The sequence below is a fragment of the Silene latifolia genome, chromosome 1 (assembly GCF_048544455.1).
Source record: "Silene latifolia isolate original U9 population chromosome 1, ASM4854445v1, whole genome shotgun sequence".
Taxonomy (NCBI): domain Eukaryota; kingdom Viridiplantae; phylum Streptophyta; class Magnoliopsida; order Caryophyllales; family Caryophyllaceae; genus Silene; species Silene latifolia.
In genome coordinates this window covers 51,733,424-51,751,925 of record NC_133526.1, presented here as the reverse complement: position 1 = coordinate 51,751,925, position 18,502 = coordinate 51,733,424, and the positions used below count along the sequence as shown (strand labels likewise).

At 31.5% G+C, this 18,502-nt stretch overlaps 2 protein-coding genes across 2 annotated transcripts in view; both read right to left on the bottom strand.

The window, feature by feature from the left end:
- Positions 1–5,011: 5,011 nt before the first annotated feature.
- LOC141646700 (protein FAR1-RELATED SEQUENCE 7-like) lies at positions 5,012–6,486 on the bottom strand. Its single transcript, XM_074454608.1, has 2 exons — positions 5,587–6,486; positions 5,012–5,038 (listed from the first exon to the last, which is right to left on the bottom strand). The coding sequence occupies exons 1-2, from the start codon at positions 6,484–6,486 to the stop codon at positions 5,012–5,014; spliced, it is 927 nt and encodes a 308-aa protein (XP_074310709.1).
- Positions 6,487–6,765: 279 nt separating this feature from the next.
- The window catches only part of LOC141646690 (protein FAR1-RELATED SEQUENCE 5-like), a 30,755-nt gene continuing 19,018 nt past the window's right edge, over positions 6,766–18,502 (bottom strand). Inside the window, exon 2 of the mRNA XM_074454598.1 lies at positions 6,766–7,932. Within this exon, the coding sequence (XP_074310699.1) occupies positions 6,766–7,932 (1,167 nt within the window). The remainder of the gene's footprint in view (positions 7,933–18,502) is intronic.

Here is an 18,502-nt window from a genome sequence, read left to right as displayed (position 1 = left end):
GTTGATATTGTTCTTAAAAACAATTCTTAAAATCAACTGTGATATTGTGCATACTATTGTGTGATATTGTTACTTCTTAATTGTGATATTGTCTCCCAAAAAAATGAAAATGAATCACTTTTTTTTTCCCTAATATTTGACAGTGTGATATTATTATGTACAATGGTTGACATTGTTTTATAGCTTCTTAAAAATAACAACAATCGATAGGGATTTAAAAATCTGGTAACATTGATATTGTTTGGTACAGACTCTGATATTATTGGGTACACTGGTTGATTACAAGATACAAAAAAAACTTCAGAGGGACAAAAAATATTATTAAGAATGATATTGTCTAGTATGTACTGTGATATTTTTATTCAGATTTTTGTTAAATTGTTTCCTAATATTATTTTAATGTAAAGGTGTTCATACCTTTGGTCTATGAAGAGCACTACGTCTGTATCTGTGTTGATTTAAAGAGGCAGAAAATGTTCTATTTGGACAACAGAGAGTATGACGAATTCCAAGACGAGGAGCACGTACACATGGCTCATATGGCTGTAAGTACAATATTGAAAATAAATAACTAATGGTATAATGGTTTTGTTCGATAAGCTTGAAATTGAAAAGTTGTTTACATTAATCATATACAGGCGACTCTTTATGGTGACTACCTCAACAGGAAAGGTATTGAAAGTGGGCTAGAGGTGAAGGACTACGAAATGAATAATGTGAAGTTTCATTGGCAATCGAAAGAGTTGAACCTGGACTGTGGACTATTCATGATGTTTCACATGATGTTCTTTGTTGGTGAGCCTTTTGATTGTGAACTAAGCGATGCAAACATGAGACAGTTATACAGGGGAGAGGTGGCAGCAACGCTCGTATTGAGTGATTTGAATAAAGATAGGAGTCAGGTCTGGAAGAGAGTTACGACCTTTACTGCCACAAAAGGTATCTTGTTAACTAAGTTCTTTGGCAAAAAGACAAAGAGGGAAAAAACAAAGCAAGAGAGAAAAAGGTGGGAAAAACAAAGTTCGGACCCGGTATCAAAAATGAAAGGTTATATTTTTAAACACCGACTTCTACATTGAATTTTTTTTTATTATTATAAATACAAAATATATATTAAATCTTTGTAATATAAAACGTTTCTAGCACCGGAGAAGATGGTTCGCGATTGTCGTTGGTAGCGGTAAAAGGGGGAAATCCGATGGCTGGGATGCACTTTGAATTGTGGTGTGGCTGATCCTAAATTTGAGTTCGTCTCAAGATTTATGAAGTTAAACAAGTCATTTGTGTGCAAACATGTTGACTACGAGGAAAGAAGTGATTGACTACTGCCTATTGGACGACCCCGCTATCAAAAATAAAAGGTTCTTTAAAAACATATATTTTTCTGCAACTTTTTATTATTAATGGTCTGATAATATTTGCAATGATATCTAAGTTTGACAAAAGAATTACAAAAGGTGATATTGTTGCTAGTGTCATGTGATATTGTACGTTAATGGGTTTGATATTGTTTTAGAGTAGAAACTGGTATAAAAGCATGATATTGTATATAATCAAGTGTCACATAAAGAAAGATGTTGTTCTGATTTTTGTTCACTTAATTTTGATATTGTTGTGGTACATAGTGTGATATTGTTACATATACAGTATGATATTGTTAAATTGATTCTGAAAAATAAGTAGGGCTTTTAAATTTATAAATGTTGCCAGTGAAATGTGATATTTTTTTTAAATGATTGTGATATTGTTTCAAATTAGACACCTTTTAAATAAGTGATATTTTTTAGTATTGGGATGATATTGTCTACAATCAAGTATGATGTTCTGATAGTGATTCAGAAGGGTACTGATATTATTTAGCGTGGACTGTGATATTATTTAGTGTGGACTGTGATATTTTTTATAAGGATCACCTTTTAAATATGTGATATTGTTTAATTTTGATATTGGTTATCAATGTCACAGTTAATCTGACAATTTTTGAACATTGGTGTTAATGTTTTGAGCAGTGAGGTTGTTGCCAAGTTCAGTGATGATCAATACCTTGCAAGACAGGATATATTGTCGTTGCTTCCAAGTGTACATGTCAACAACAATGTGATTGAATGTTGGTCACTAATTCTTAATCACATTGAGCACACAGAACCCTGTGAAACAAGTTTATTGTTTTTTGGAATTCGACACATGGTAAGCTGACATTCTGTTTTGATTTATACATATTCACGCTTTGATTAAAAATAGCACTTATTTAAAATGTGATATTGGTGGGCATAGTGTGATATTATTGCATACACAAATTGATATTGTTTAGTTAATGCTGAAATTAGATAGGGATTTAAAATTGATAAATGTTGCCAGCGACAAGTGATATTGTTTTTAAATGATTGTGATGTTGTTTCAAAGTAGACGCCTTTTAAATAACTGATATTTTTTAGTATTGCGATGATATTGTCTACAATCAAGTATAATGTTCTGATATTGGTCCACATCCATACTGATATTATTTACCATGGACTGTGATATTTTTTTAGTATGCACTGTGATATTGTTTATCGGGTCACACTTTAAAGCGTGATATAGCAAACGTAAAAGTGATATTGTTTATACATATTCACGTTTTGATTAAAATGTAGTAAATCTTAAATGTAAAGGATTTCTTAACTTATATATATATATACATATATATACACTACAGGAATCAATAATAGATGTTACCGAAGGCAAAGAAGCGAAGAGGGAAAAGATATTCGAAGAATGGGACAAATTCATAAGAAGAAACACAGTTCCATGTAACATGGAAGCAGATTTGGTTTTTATTCCGATGGTGTTGCAAGAACACTACTTCTGTGTTTGTGTAAATTTTAAAACCGGGACGATTGAAGTGTTAAACAATAGAGAGTACGACAACTGGGAGCAGACTGAAATATACAAGGCTGCAGATTCAGTGGTATGGTTTATTGAAATTCTTGCTAGTGACATGTCATACAATTGTCTGATATTGTGGCTAGGATAGGTTGAGTGTATACAGTCAATGAATATGATTGTTTGACAAAATAATGACTAATAGTATAACTAATTATTGTAGGCCTATCACATGAGTGATTTCCTAGCAGGGAAAAATGTTGACAGAGCGCATAACGTAATAGATTTTGATGTTGTCAACACGAGTTTCAATTGGCAAAAGAAAGAAGCAAACAATACTGAATCGGGAAACTTCTTAATGATGCACATGATTCGCTATGAGGGGCAGTTGTTTGAAGCTGATTTGCAGTCGAAAGTGCATAGGCGCTACTACTGGTTAGAAATAGCAGCGGCATTACTTTTAGCTGACATAAATAACATGAGGACAGCGCTGATTGGGAAAGTTAAAGAATTTACAGCGGGAAAGGGGGAGCTTTTAAATAGATTGAAGGAAATGAGGAAGAATAACGAAGATGCAAAAGGAAAGGGCAATAAGGTAAAAGTCAAGGATAAGGTTGTTGAGAAGGACAATACTGTGGAACAGGAAAAAACAAAGGCAGAAGGTCCGCCAAAAGAGAAGCCCAATGTTCAAACAAAAGCCAAGGAGGATGCTACTAGAATGCCAACAATTAACACAGAAATACCCATTCTTCGCAAATCTCCTATCAGAAGGTAAAAACAAAAAACCCGACTTTTATATTTCTGATATAGAATCATAGTATTACGTTTATGCTTTTATTTGCAACAGACACAAAGGTAAAAATTTCACATAGAACCATAACATGCCATTTCTGTTTTTACAGACTACCTGAATCCAAAGGAGATGGTGGAGATGATGCAGAAACACCCACAATCCAGTATAAACGACTGAAGACAACTGCAAATCCTAATAATAGAGGAAGAGGGAGAGGTAGAGGAAGAGGACAAAAGTAGGGCTAGGAATGTAATCTTTGGTAGGACAAACAAGGGATATTGTTCCAGGAGTTGTGTGATATTGTTGTAGGTACAATGGTAGGAAATAGAACTTTTTTTTATCAACTCTTAGTAAACTGTGATATTGTTTCAGGAGTTGGGTGATACTTTGCTTAAGTTGTTGTGATATTAGTTATCGTAATAATAATAGATCAAGGTTCTTAAAATCTTTTTCTCTTTGATATTGTTTTGGTACTCAGTGTGATATTGTTCTGTAAACATGTTGATATTGTTGTATTTATTCTCTAAAATAGATCAGGGGGTAGGGTTTGAAAATTCCTTTTTAGTTGGATAAGTTGTGATATTATTAAGCAGACAAAATTGTGATATTATTGCACTCACTGGTTGATATTGTCTAGTATGTCTTGTGATATATCAAGGGTTTGACAAAGTATAACTTCTTTTTGTTCAATTTTCGGAAAACTGTGATATTCTTTCAAGGGTTGTATGATATTATATTTTAGTTGTTGTGATATTAATCCTCGGGAACAACAACAAAGTGGCTAAGGGTATAAAAAAATCCTTTTGTTGTTTGATATTGTTGGGGTACATACTGTGATATTTTTGAAAACACATGTTGACATTGTTTGGTAATTGTGATATTATTGCACTCAGTGGTTGATATTGTCTAGTATTTAATGTGATATTTCAATCATACTTTTGTAATATTGTTTCCTTAAAACATCCAATTGTAGTGGTAATATTTATGAATACTGGTGATATTATTTCACTTGAGATGTGATATTCCTTAGAAGTATTTTACAATATAATACAATATAATAAAATACGTATACAAGCAATTGTAATGTTGTGATATTGTTTAACTATTATGATGATATTGTTTTTGTGTATCAAGTGTGATAAACCTTCAAATGAGGTGGGATAGCATTTAATAATGGCAACAAAACGACATTAGTAATTATGCGGTTTTTATAACGTTGATACCCAAAATGGAAAGAATACAAAATTGATGCCATGTGGAATGACATACAGGAAAAAATTAAATAGTATAAACAATGAAAAGTCAATTCTGAAAAGTTGATGATGTTAAATAAACTTCCTCAGCATGCAGAAGCCCTTAATCACTATCAACAATTGAAGAAATCTGCAAAACAAACAGACAAAAACAGTGACATAACGTTAGCAAGAAGTTTGACAAAGTATAACTTCTTTTTGATCAACTTCTGGTAAACTGTGATATTGTTTCAACGGTTGTATGATATTATGTTTTAGTTGTTGTGATATTAATACTCAGGAACAACATCACAGGCTAAGGATTTAAAAAACCTTTTGTTGTTTGATATTGTTGGGGTACATACTGTGATATTTTTGAATACACGTGTTGATATTGTTTGGTTGATTCTGAAAATAGATAGGGATTTAAAATTGATAAATGTTGCCAGTGACAAGTGATATTGTTATTAAATTATTGTGATATTGTTTCAAAGTAGACAACTTTTAATATTGGGATGATATTGTCTACAATCAAGTGTATATTCTGATAGTGGGTAACAAGGTACTGATATTATTTACCATAGAATGTGATATTTTTTAGCGTGGACTCTGATATTGTTTATCAGGGTCACACTTCAGCAATTGTGGTATAGCAAACGTAAAACTGAAATAATAAAAGGTGTAAGACAAATTACTTACATCGGATTCATGATCAAACGAGTGTTGTGATGTATCAACAGCTGGATTAGGGCAATTCCGCTTATCATGATGTGCCATTTGTTTACAATTATTGCAAAATCTTTTCGGCTTTTGTGCCTTTGCAACAGACTGATCTTTCTTGGACATCAACCTCTTGCCAGTACCCTTGTTTTTTGATTGAACAGGAGGTAGTATACGGACCTCAGATGAAGACTTAACCCCAAGGAGCATCTCCAACTCTTGGTGTTTAGTCAATTTTTCAGCACCAGACTTGAAATTTTGTCTAAATGTCTTCAGTAATGAAGTCAGTTCATTTATGTGATTTTCAGGCAGAGATTTGAGCAGTGTTAATGTTGAGTAGAATTCAGACCAGACAGTCGAAATCTGAAGCTTAGTGACATCCGACGAAGTAAAATCATCCAACAATTGACCGTGAGCATCATACAAGGGCATTTTTTTAGTGTTCTTTGTCCACCTACTGAGAAGATACTTATCAGGTATCTTTTTGATCCCTTTACCTGATAAAATCCAGATGATGTGTTTACATATGTAGCCCTTCCTCTCAAACAGCTTGCAGGAACATGTTGCATCAAATGTTGAAGGATTAAATGCGACAGTGTAAGTCTTATTGAAGATAGAATCTTCAACTTCTAGGAACCTTGTACTGCCCTCCCTTGAAGAATCATCCGCACTACATGAGTTTAGAGAATCAACGCACTGCTGTTGGAATTCATAAAAGAGAGCGTGCGTATAAACAGTCGATGCATGAACCTCAAGGCTAAGAAGGGTTTTGGTTTGAGGTAGGGAGTGATCACTATCTCTGTCAAGAGATTTTTGGGTGTAGCGTTCTTTGATCCATAGCACTTTGAAAGCGCATCCAAAACTCAACAAGTGTGCCATGAGGATTCTCAAACCGCTTAAAGAAGCCGTTTTGCGCTCTCGAGCGTTGCGTTGTTCTTAAAAGACAACCAAGAGGAATATCACGATAATACGCCGGAATCCAACGTTGCCGCCTGGAAAACAGATATTGCAACCATGTATTATCTTCCAATTGAAACTCACTGATCAACGAACACCACCTCTCTTCGAAGTCAGAAGGCTCTAACTCTGAATCCCAAACAACGAACTCGGGGACGAGTGACGAAGTCGATCTCTTTGGTCAATGTCGTGCCTACCTTTTCAGGTAATTTCTTCATAATATGCCACATGCAATAGCGATGGGCAGCGATCGTAAAAAGCGAGGACTGCAATTTTCATAGCAGGACATTGATCGGTAAAAAAGCAATGGGGTTCTTTCCCACCCATACAATCTAAAAATTTTGTGAAAATCCATTTAAAATTCTGGTCATTCTCCCTAGACATAAGCGAAGCGCCAAAAGTGACGGACTTCTTGTGATGATCAACACCAGTAAAGGGAGCAAAGATCATGTCGTACTTATTAGTTGAATAGGTTGGGTCAAAAGTCACCGCCTCACCGTATAGAGCGTAATTACGACGTCTTCTTTGCATCGCCCAAAATACACGAAACAAACACTTATTCTGATCAATATCATAGGCAAAATAAAAACCTTCCTGGGTTTCATGAAGGTGTTCCAACTGGTCTACAAACATTTGAGCATCCTTAAGACCTATAAAACACTTGATTTCCCTTCTAAAATTCTTAAACTCAGTCAAAGAAGCTCCAATATTTTCATAGCCATCAACATATTCCTTGACGGACCTGAAAGTATAGGTTGGGCCAATATTGACCTTGCAATTATCAACGATGGTTTGTTTATGTTGCAAAGCAAGGTTCCTACATTTTTTCTGAAATTCTCTATACTTGAGTGGAGAAAGACGGTGGTTATGGGCAGCATGAAACTGATCAACAACAAAGAATGGCACTTGAACTTGGTCAATTTTTTTAATAACAAATCTAAAGAAAATCCTAGCTTTACAACCAATCCTAGTAACCTTAGTCTTCTTCGGATTAGAGGCCTTGACCATTGGCTCCTCCTCCTCACCAGTAATGGGTAATATTGTCGGCTTAGAATCCCTAAATCCTTCCCGGTGACACACAATCAATTTTGTCCTAATATCTCCACTACTACGAAACCTTTTCGTTGAAGATTTCCTTGGTTCAAAACCACATGCTATTGCATAAGTCTCATAAAACTGTATACCCTCGTCTAACGTAGCAAAAGTTTGTCCTATTGTAGGTGTAAATTCAGTTGCAATATTTCGACCCACTCTTGAGAACCTCCAGGCGTCACCATCAAAGAAAGACGATTCCCAAAGATGCACCTCATCAATGTCTATGCATTGTGGAGAAGGAACATGTACCCACGGGGACAACAAGAGTATTTTCTAAAGACAAGAGAAGTTGAGTAAACAAATTATAACAAATATAACTAGATTATAACAAGACTATGATATTGTGAAGGAATGCATGTGATATTGTGCAACATAAAACGTGATCTCGATGAATATAAAATAAATACGCAACCGTATTGCGCCTATGATCTTGTGATGAGAATACATGTGATATTCGGAGCATAACATGTGATACAAATATAACTAGATCATAACAAACTATGATATTGTGAAGGAATGCATGTGATATTGTGCAACATAAAATGTGATACTGATGAATATAAAACAAATACGCAACCGTATTGCAGCCTATGATACTTTGAAGGAATACATATGATATTCTGGAGCATAACATGTGATACAAATGCACAGAAACTGATTACAAGGCATGTACTGCAGCATATGATATTGTAAAGGACTCAATAACGAGTGATACTAATGCACAGAGAGTAATGACCAGTAATGTACTGCAGCCTTTGATACTGTAAAGAATTCAATGTGATATTCTAAAGCATTGTGATACTAATGCACAAAAAGTAGTTGCGAGTCATGTACTAAAGCCTATGATCTTTTGTAAAGGACTCAATGTGATATTGTATAAGGAAAGCGATTCTAATGAGCGTGAATCGGCAAACAAAAACTACGAAATGTGATACTTTTCAGAATTAGTTATGATACTGTACTGAATAAAAAGTGATACAAAAGGAAAATGTTAAATAACGATTTAAACTTGAAGTAAACACACGCAGTGAATGCAAAATAAACTTGATAATAAACAAAACAGACAATGAGTACATTATTTGTTATACGTCAATTAGAAGATGAAAAAAACAGAGATTAAATTTAAATGCAACAAAAATAGCAAAAACTACATGTTGAAGAAAGTATATAACCAGTACATGATTTTAATACATAAAATAGCACGAATTGATGAATACGTGACTGATGTTGATGAATTATAACATCAATTATAACAAAAAACCAGTAATTACACAACGAATTGATCGAAGATACAATAACAATTAAACATCGTGCAATAAAACAGAAAACGAGAATGAAAAAATTAAAACATAAAAATAAAGAAGCAGAAAACGATGAATTACCTGACATTGAATATGTTAAAATTGAGGAAAAAATAGATGAAGACGAATGATGAAGAAAAAGTGAAGGAGAATAAGCAACTGAGACGAATTTTGAAGAAATCGCTGGAAATCAATCACGGATGATGATGAACACAGGTGAAGATGACAGCGAGAGCGAAGAAGACAACTACGCGCGAAAAATTGACGGCGTGAGAATGAAGAGTGTAATTGCGGAAGAGAGAGAGAAGAGAGAGAAAGTAAATGAATTCAAATGGTGAATTTGAGCTGATAATAGGGTTTATATAACAACTTTAGGAAATTACGAAAATACCCTTACTAATAGCTTGATATAAAGCAGTATTGTTATGACTCATGTGTGATATTGTCGATGGATTCATGGACTCAAATAATTAGGTAGGACTCATGTGATCCTAATTTTATATATATATATATATATATATATATATATATATATATATATATATATATAGAGAGAGAGAGAGAGAGAGAGAGAGAGAGAGTCGGGATCCGGTGAGAACTCCTAAATATTTGAGGATTGAGTAACGAATAAAGTATCACACCATATACAAAACAATATCGCGAGGAAAATTGACAAACAAAGCCACCTAAAACTCAAAAAATCAATCGTCATTTCTCTCTCTAAAAATTTTACCAAAATCAATCAAACATCTCAAACGAAAACAATCACAAAATCCTCTCTAAAATCTCGCCGAAAATCCGCAAAAACTTAAAATTCAAAGACGATTTCAACTTCATTTCAACATTATAGATGTATTCGTTCACTAGATTGAATAATCTCACCATAATTCTCTCCAAAATCATTGAGGTACATTTGTTTCTCATCTTTATCCATTTATGCGATTTTTTTCAACTTTTGTAGCAATAAATTGATTATACATTTTGATTTTGTTCGAAATTATTATATGTATGTTGAATTAGATGAATTTAATAGGATTAAATCAACAAAATCGAACTAATTATCGAGTTATTTAGGGTTCTTTCGTGTTCTTGCTGTAAATTTCTAAATATCTTACTTATAAATGATTTTAAACGTTTTTTCGTTCATAATATCGACACATTGAATCAATTACTATCATCAATTGAAGTTTTAGTTGTTTGTAAGATGTCTTTTTTATTTTAATCGCTAAAATTAGGGTTTAATATTGATCGATTGTGAAAACTAGGGTTCAACTTTATTTAATTGTTAAAATTAGGGTTTCATATTGTTTTAATCGCGAAAGTTAGGGTTTAACATTGTTTAATTGTGCAAAATTACAGTTTCATATGATAGAATTGAAGTAATTGTTTGTGTTCAGTAAAATGAGTAATGTCGAATTACATGTTGGCTATGATAACGGAAAACGTGTGATACTGTTGTTTGTATGATGTGATACTGAATGTGAATATTCGTGGTACTCTATTTTCATACATTTTGGCAGGTTGACTACTACATAATTAAGTTGTAAAATGTCATCAAGGCACTAAAATGCTATAGTATGGTGTTTTCGCTGTAAAATGTCACTTGTTTGCAGTAAAATAATGTAAAGTGTTGCTGTAAATGCTGTAATATGGTGTGTTTTTTTATATTTGTTGTATTTTCTTTTGTCTGAAAGATGATGTTTTGTACATTTTTTTTCCTTTTTTTGCAGATTTCTTCGCTTTTGGAGGTTACTTAAGAGTATGTGTGCATGTTGGCGAAGTCTATAGTGCATGATCAACTAAACAAATCATGTTTTTTTATTCATTTCTCTTATAAAGACAAATTCTGTATTCTTAGATATTGTTTCAAGCGATTATAAATTTGTATTTTTTTTTTTTGCATTTTGGAGTTGGAATGTAAAGTAATGGTAACAATATTATAGTTGTATCAGGATTTGCCTCTTTTTTTATGTTAAAAAATAGAGAATATATGGTTCTTAAAGTATTTCATTTTTTTGGTAAACAATATCACACGTTTGTTTTAACAATATCACATTTAATTATAAAAAATATCACCTTTCATGACACAATATCAAATGACTTTGAGAATAATATCACACTATTAGTTTAACAATATCACAAGATGTGGTAAACAATATCACACTACTGACTTAACAATATCACAAGATGTGGTAAAGAATATCATAAAACAATATCACCATTATTGTGTTAATAATATCAAATGATTTAGTTCTTTCAAAAAAAATATCAAATGCTATGGTAAACAATATCAAGTTATTGTGCTAATAATATCACACTATGCTATTAACAATATCATATATTTATCTTTATTTGCTAGTTTACAAACAGTTATAAGAAACAATATATATCTTCATAAGTATCACGTCATATTGTTCTAGAAGCATTACCGAACAATATCAAACTTCACACATCCCGGTATCACACTTTATCCAAAACAATATCACATTCACAAGGAATCTTGAAACACTCAAACTTTTTGCTATTGAGAAACAATATCACAGCATATAAGATAAAATATCATTGCTGATTCTAAACAGTATCACAAAATTACAACGACAATAATATTAATTTATAACGACTACAGCAGATTACTATCCTTCCAAAATTACATCAATCAGTGCATATTCAATTAAAGTTCTGTCAACACAATCTGAGTACACAGATTAGTTCCTTTCTCTTCTTCTACCTTTACCAATTTCTTTTTATTATCCTTTTTGGCATCTTTTTCCATCACAATCTTCAACTTCTTGCTTGACGTTTGTTCAACCTCATCTTGTTTTAAACACCAGTACAACAGTTTTATATAACCATTTCATGACCATGACTCAACTTAATGCAGCCACCTGACTATTTACTTAACTTTCAGGAACTCAATTACATCAAACCATTAGTACGACACCAATGAAAAATATCATGAAACTTCATATCCCCTTGGAAAGTAACACTGATCCTTAGCTTCATTTCTGACTTGGTTTTATCAATTAGCTTCTCTGGACGCATCATGAGACTTCATATCCCCTTCAAAGTGGATCTGCCATTCCCAGTAAGCAAACATGTGAGAGAGATATACAAGGATGCAAAATAAAGCTCGTCGAGAGGAATGAACCATACTGTGTTTTGGCGTCTACTTCCACTTCATCGATGATCCATCTCAAAGAAAGAAAAGGTGGCCAACACATTTACTCCGCATGATTCTTCACCTTTAAGCCGCTTAAACAACCTGGTTTACGCAACCAACAATCTAGTGGAACAAAGTCCAACCTATTGTACCAATAGAAGAAAGTAGATTAATCAAAACTCGAATCCACCAATGAATTAAGAGCACTCACAGAAAATATGAGCAAGGCCACAACTGAAATTAGACAAATCCGATCTAATTTTTTTCAATACCTGATGAAAACAATGGAATCAGAAGAACCAACAACAATATCTTAAAATTTATGTTGTGCTTGCTACTCAACAAGATGAAATGGTGATGGTCAAACAAAATACCGCAACTCAATAAACAAGCAGAATGTAAATCAGAAACATATGATGACAACTCAACATCAAATCTATACCAAAGCCAAACATACATCAAACTTGGAGACTCATTTGGCAGGTAAATTAAGCCTTAAGCCCAAAGCTTCTTAGGCCAATTTGGACCAAGTAATATCTCTGTCCAATAGGCCGCTCAAAGCTAAACAACTTTCATGATCTGACAAAAAATAGCACAAAAAAATACAATGTAAACAAACAAGTAGTAATTGATTTCTGACAATCAAAGTAAAAGGGATGTAATAAAACAATATCACGATCCGCTAAACAATATCACATAGTCTTCTAAACAATATCACACTGGATACTTTAGCAGCAAATACGTGATATTTATAAGATGTCAAACAATTTAGAACCTAAATCGGCGAAATGTATACTACTACTAGCTAACAGTAAAGAGTAACAATGTAAAACAGATGTAAATCAATCTGACACAAATTAAAAAAATTTGAAACAAGATACTACACATGTAAATTAGGTTTACATGACAACAAAACTCGAACAAAGTGAAAAAATTTAAAATCGCAATCAAATAACAAGACTATGAATCAATCTCATCAAAATTATAAATCGAGAACAAAAAAATCATAACAACAGGTGAGTTTAACATAGATCAGGAAAAATTACTGAATATATAACAAATTCGTAACTTGTTCGAATTAAATTAACCTAGATATATGAGAAAGAAGACCAATAAATCATATGAAATCCTCACAAATTAAACCTAATTTAGGAAAAGGAGATACAAAGCATTGAAATCACGATGAGTAGCTACAAAATCATAACAAACGTGGTAAGATGACTAGTAATTGCAAATATATGTAGCGAAACAACAATCACATGAAAATAAAACTGAAATTAAAAACTAAAGATAAAGTAGATGTACCTGACATTGCAATTTCGATTGAAAGAGTATGATCGTTGATAAGAAATAGAAGAATGACAAATGATTGAGTTGAGATTGAATTCGAAACAAAAAAAATCACGAAAACAGGAAAATTAGGGATTCATCGAAGAAGATGGAAGGTAGAGAGAGAAAGACTTTGGGTGAGAATGAATGAATTACGTTTGTTTCGATGGAATAAGGAGTATATATGTGCGTCCGCAAAATTACCATATTACCCTTACTTATCCGCACTAAATCATGGACGTTGGATCTCTTAGATCTGACAGCTAGTATTAATCCTCAATCCTCAAATATATGAGTCATACTCATATGATCCCATTCCTATATATATATATATATATATATATATATATATATATATATATATATATATATATATATATATATATATATATATATAAAATATTTATTTTTCAGAATTTATTTTCGCGGTACAATTTTTGCTTATTACAGTACTTTTTGCATTAAATTTTCCATTTATCTACCGTTGCCTAAAAAACATCAAACCTAATTATATTTTCCTCTCTCTACTAGTTTGAAAGCCCGTACTTCGTACGGGTTAATGACCTTGATTATTTTAAAACTAAGTTATAGAACATTATCGAATAGGTGTTTCGAAGTTCAAATCCGGGTGTCACATAATTCTAAAAAAAATGAAATATCCTAATCCCTTATGGTCTCTTGTTATGTACTTGATTTTAAGCATTAAGTGGCCTCTAAAGCTTTGTTATCTCTAATTCTAGCAAAATTTGTTGAGTACTAATCATCATAAGTGTAAGGGAATCGGGCCGCTTTGATAGCCCTTATGATTAATATAAAGACAGGTGTGAAATCAATGAATAGTTTACATTTGCTGTATTTTGTGAGAGTGAATAAAGCAAATGTAAACTATTGACTGAAACGGAGGGAGTATATATTTTGTTCGAACCATATACCTACCCTTTAAATATGGATAATTCACTTACACGTGTCATTCTTATAAGTTAGTCATTTCAAATTTTTTTGTTCAATTAATAAGACCGTCTTACATAATAATAATAATAATAATAATAATAATAATAATAATAATAATAATAATAATAATAATAATAATAATAATAATAATTAATCTTCTAATTACTGATACACATAGTTCATTTTTATGTTCTTTATTTGAGAAAGCACATCTAATGTATACTCCTATGATCATCTTATTGCTATCATTCCACCGTAAAGGCGTAAAAGATAAACCCGTCTATATTTTTTGCCACTATAAGCAAACATACAATTTAATGACAACAAAATTATAGTTTGTTAAATTTTAATTTTAACAGTTAATAATGAAAACTCTTAAGAGCTCTCTTTCACAATAGTTAAATGACTCGAAAGATTTTGGGTTGATTCCCAAGTTTCAAGGATGACTTCTATAGATAATCATAAGATCACTCTACCTTATGCATGCTAATCTTTCAATGTGGGACAAATCTACTATTTATACGTAGTATATTCACACCACCTCAATTATTTTTCAATGTGGAACAAATATCATACTAATAAATACACCATTTTTTTCACGCCTAGCTCGACATCCAACCCAAATCCCGAAATACGGACAATTGCTGCTCATTATCTCTAATAGTAGTTATATTTAATATTTAATTATATGAGCAAATACTATATGTTAATATTCTTACATTCAACATCCAATCCGATTAATAATGAGCCAATACTAACAAACTAATCTTATCTAGAGTCTAAATTTTTTTCGCACGTATATAGGTAGCATTTGTGCAATTTTATCTTATTGTTAACAAACTAATCTTATCTAAAGTTCAAAGTTTTTCTTACAGATAAAATTAACATTTTTTTCTTATAAATATTAAGTAGTTTTAAAGGTTGGACTTTCTAAGTGAAAAAAATGTTAAAACATGAAAAATTAACATGAAAAATTTAAATTATGTAACGTTACTTTTAAAGTCTCTTATATAATAAGAATACTACCGATGTATGTTCGTTATTTAAAAATTCAGCTTAAAATATAAAAAATAAGTAACTTATTGCTAAACTACTAATTTTGTGTAAAAAAGAAGATGATATAACAGTATATAATTGTGAAACCACCAAAATCAAAAGTATAATACAAATAAATTTCACTATTGTGGAGGTAATAATACAAATTCTTATAAGAGCTATCTAAGACAATACTTAGGGGACTCAAAAGATTTTGGATTGATATTTAAGTTCCAAGGATGACTCATATTTATAATCATAGAATCACTCCACATTATGTTAATCTTTCGATGTGAGACAATTCTACTATTTATAATAATAGGATCAATACACATTATATTAATCTTTCGATGTAAGACAATTCTACTATTTATAATAGGATGACCACATCTTATGATAATTTTCCGATGTGGACAATTCTACTATTTATACGAAGAATATATGTGATCACCACATCTTATTATTTTACAATGTGTGACATATAACATACTAAGAAGTACATCATCTTTTTCGCCCCTAGTTCGACATCCAACTCGATTTAATAACATTTTGTTATTTGGATTTTTCCTCCTTAATTGATGTATGAACTATGTTTGTAAGTCTTTTAATTTAAGTACATATTTAAACAAAAAAAAAAAGGTTGAAGACAGATAATTCCGTCTTAAATAAAATTTTGTGGATAATAAAATACAAATAAATTTGGTATTAAGACTACATAAGCTGTTATGGCCTATGGATTTTTTAGGAAAATATTTTTGTTGCATTTTATTATGAGTGTGTTGGCAGTCCCTAAAGCTAATATGGTAGCTGAACCTTGAGCTCTTTGCTATACTTGAATTTCTTCAACTGATGTCCGCTTAATTGTTTGATTAATATTAAGTGAGTTGGTCCCATTGTAAAGAAATCATAACTCATTTTTATATTCTCATTCTCATTAAATTGAATTAATCAATATTAATCGCTTTTAAGACTTATTAATTATGGAGGTCATGCATACTTATTATTACATTTGTTAGTCAGTCTTAGCGGCGTTCGATTGTTAGATTAAAGTATAATATAATTAGATAATTGAATCAAGAAAATCAAGGTCACTTGTATCAATTTAACTGTTAGAGCGCAACAAATGTAACATATAAGAGCTCTTTAAGACAATACTTAAGAGATTCAAAATATTTTGGATTGAATTTAAGTTCAAAGGATGACTCATATATAAATATATAATCATAGGATCATCACACCTTATGTTAATCTTTTGATGTGGGATAATTCTATTATCTATAATTCGATGACCCCACCTTATGGTAATTTTCCGATGTGGGACGATTCTACTATTTATATGTAGTATGTTCATCACACTTACATTATTTTTCAATAGTGACATATAATATACTAAGAAACACGTCTTCTTTTTCTCACCTAGTTCGACATCCTATACTGTGTATTAAGACCATCCCCAAGCATAAGGTCGAGTTAATCGGGTCACCAATATTTTTCCCCATTATCACACCTTAATTATCTTGACCCACTTTCATCCTCCCAAGCAGAAGGTCATGACCTAGGTCACCAACCCAATTATTTTTCACTTTTCATCCAATGAGAGAGTGCCACCTACCGGGTCATCATACTCAACCAAAGGTCACCTTCTCTTTATTTTGACGGTTGTCCTTTTTTTTGTTTCCAGCCAATGGGAGTGTGCCACCTAGCGGGTCACCAACAAGGTCACCAACTCAACTCAAGATCACCAATTGACCCTGAGTAGTTGAAGGTCACCAAAATTAACCCCTTAATCCTAATTTAAGGTGTCATTAAGGTGACCCAATAAGGTCACGACCCAGTCGGTGACCTTGCTTGGGAATGGTCTAATAATCGTGCTTTTTTTTCTTTTTTTTTGTGTAAATGATATGAAATTCATACTCTAATAATTTTATTTTTTTAATCCCAAATTTAATTATATAATTTTTTTACGATATTGTTTTATCAAATGAAATATAAAATTTTTTTATATAAAAATTATAAACTTGACTTGGATTTATAATATAGGAAATATATATTATAATAATTAAAAAATATTCACTTTATTTTTTATATCATGTTGTGGAGATATGATACAAACTTTTAAGAGTTCTTTAAGACAATACTTAAGAGACTCAAAATATTTGGGTTAATAACTAAGTTTCAAGGATTCCTTCTATTTATAATCATAGGATTAACCCACTTTGCTAATCTTTCGATGTGGGACAACTCTATTATTTATACGTAGTATATTCTCCACACCTACATTATTTTTCAATGTGGGACATATAATGTATTAAGAACTAAGAGGTACACTATCTTTAGTATCTGCAAATAATATAAAATTTATAATCTAATGATAGCATTTTTTATCACGAATCTAATTATATTATTTTCATAATTTTTTTAACAATACTTTGTTGTCAAATGAAATGGAAAAATTTTTATATAAAAATTGAAAATATCACTTGAATATAATTTAGGAAATATATATATATTATAATAATTAAAAGATTCTCTACTTTATTTTTTACATCAAAAATTATTATTTATAATACTTTCCTAAATTGATTTTTGATGATGTGGACGCTCTAAAATCGCTCGAAAAAAGCCTCTTTTATAAATATACTAGATTTAATGCCCGTGCGATGCACGGGCCATTATGTAATATCATGTAGTTTTTGAATCAATAATAATTGCGGTACCTATAATCCTAGGAAAATTCAGATTTAGAATATAAATTACTTTTGTCAAATCTTGAAAAGTCTCCCCTTCAGCTTATTAAGCTTATTAAAATAACTAATCAGCTTAAGGTAGGGAGTTTAGTAGCTCTATGATTTAAAACTATCCATCTTTTTGTCCATTTAATGAAATGATCCAAAACAAAAAATTTAAAAACAAAAAATAAGTAATCAACTCGATTTGGTTTTAGATATTTTAGTTATACTTCCTACGTCTTTGTTCTCCGTCTTTATTATTTGTTTACCTTTTTATTTTGGTAATATATTTGAGGAGCAACTTGATCCTATATATTTAATTTGTTCTACTTGATATC

Bases quoted from the DNA above. Each gene is read 5' to 3' on its own strand.
- LOC141646700 (XM_074454608.1), bottom strand. From the start codon at position 6,486: ATGGCACACTTGTTGAGTTTTGGATGCGCTTTCAAAGTGCTATGGATC. The intron at 5,039-5,586 runs GTAAGTAATTTG...TTTGTTTTGCAG, and splicing joins CGTTTGATCATGAATCCGAT to ATTTCTTCAATTGTTGATAG.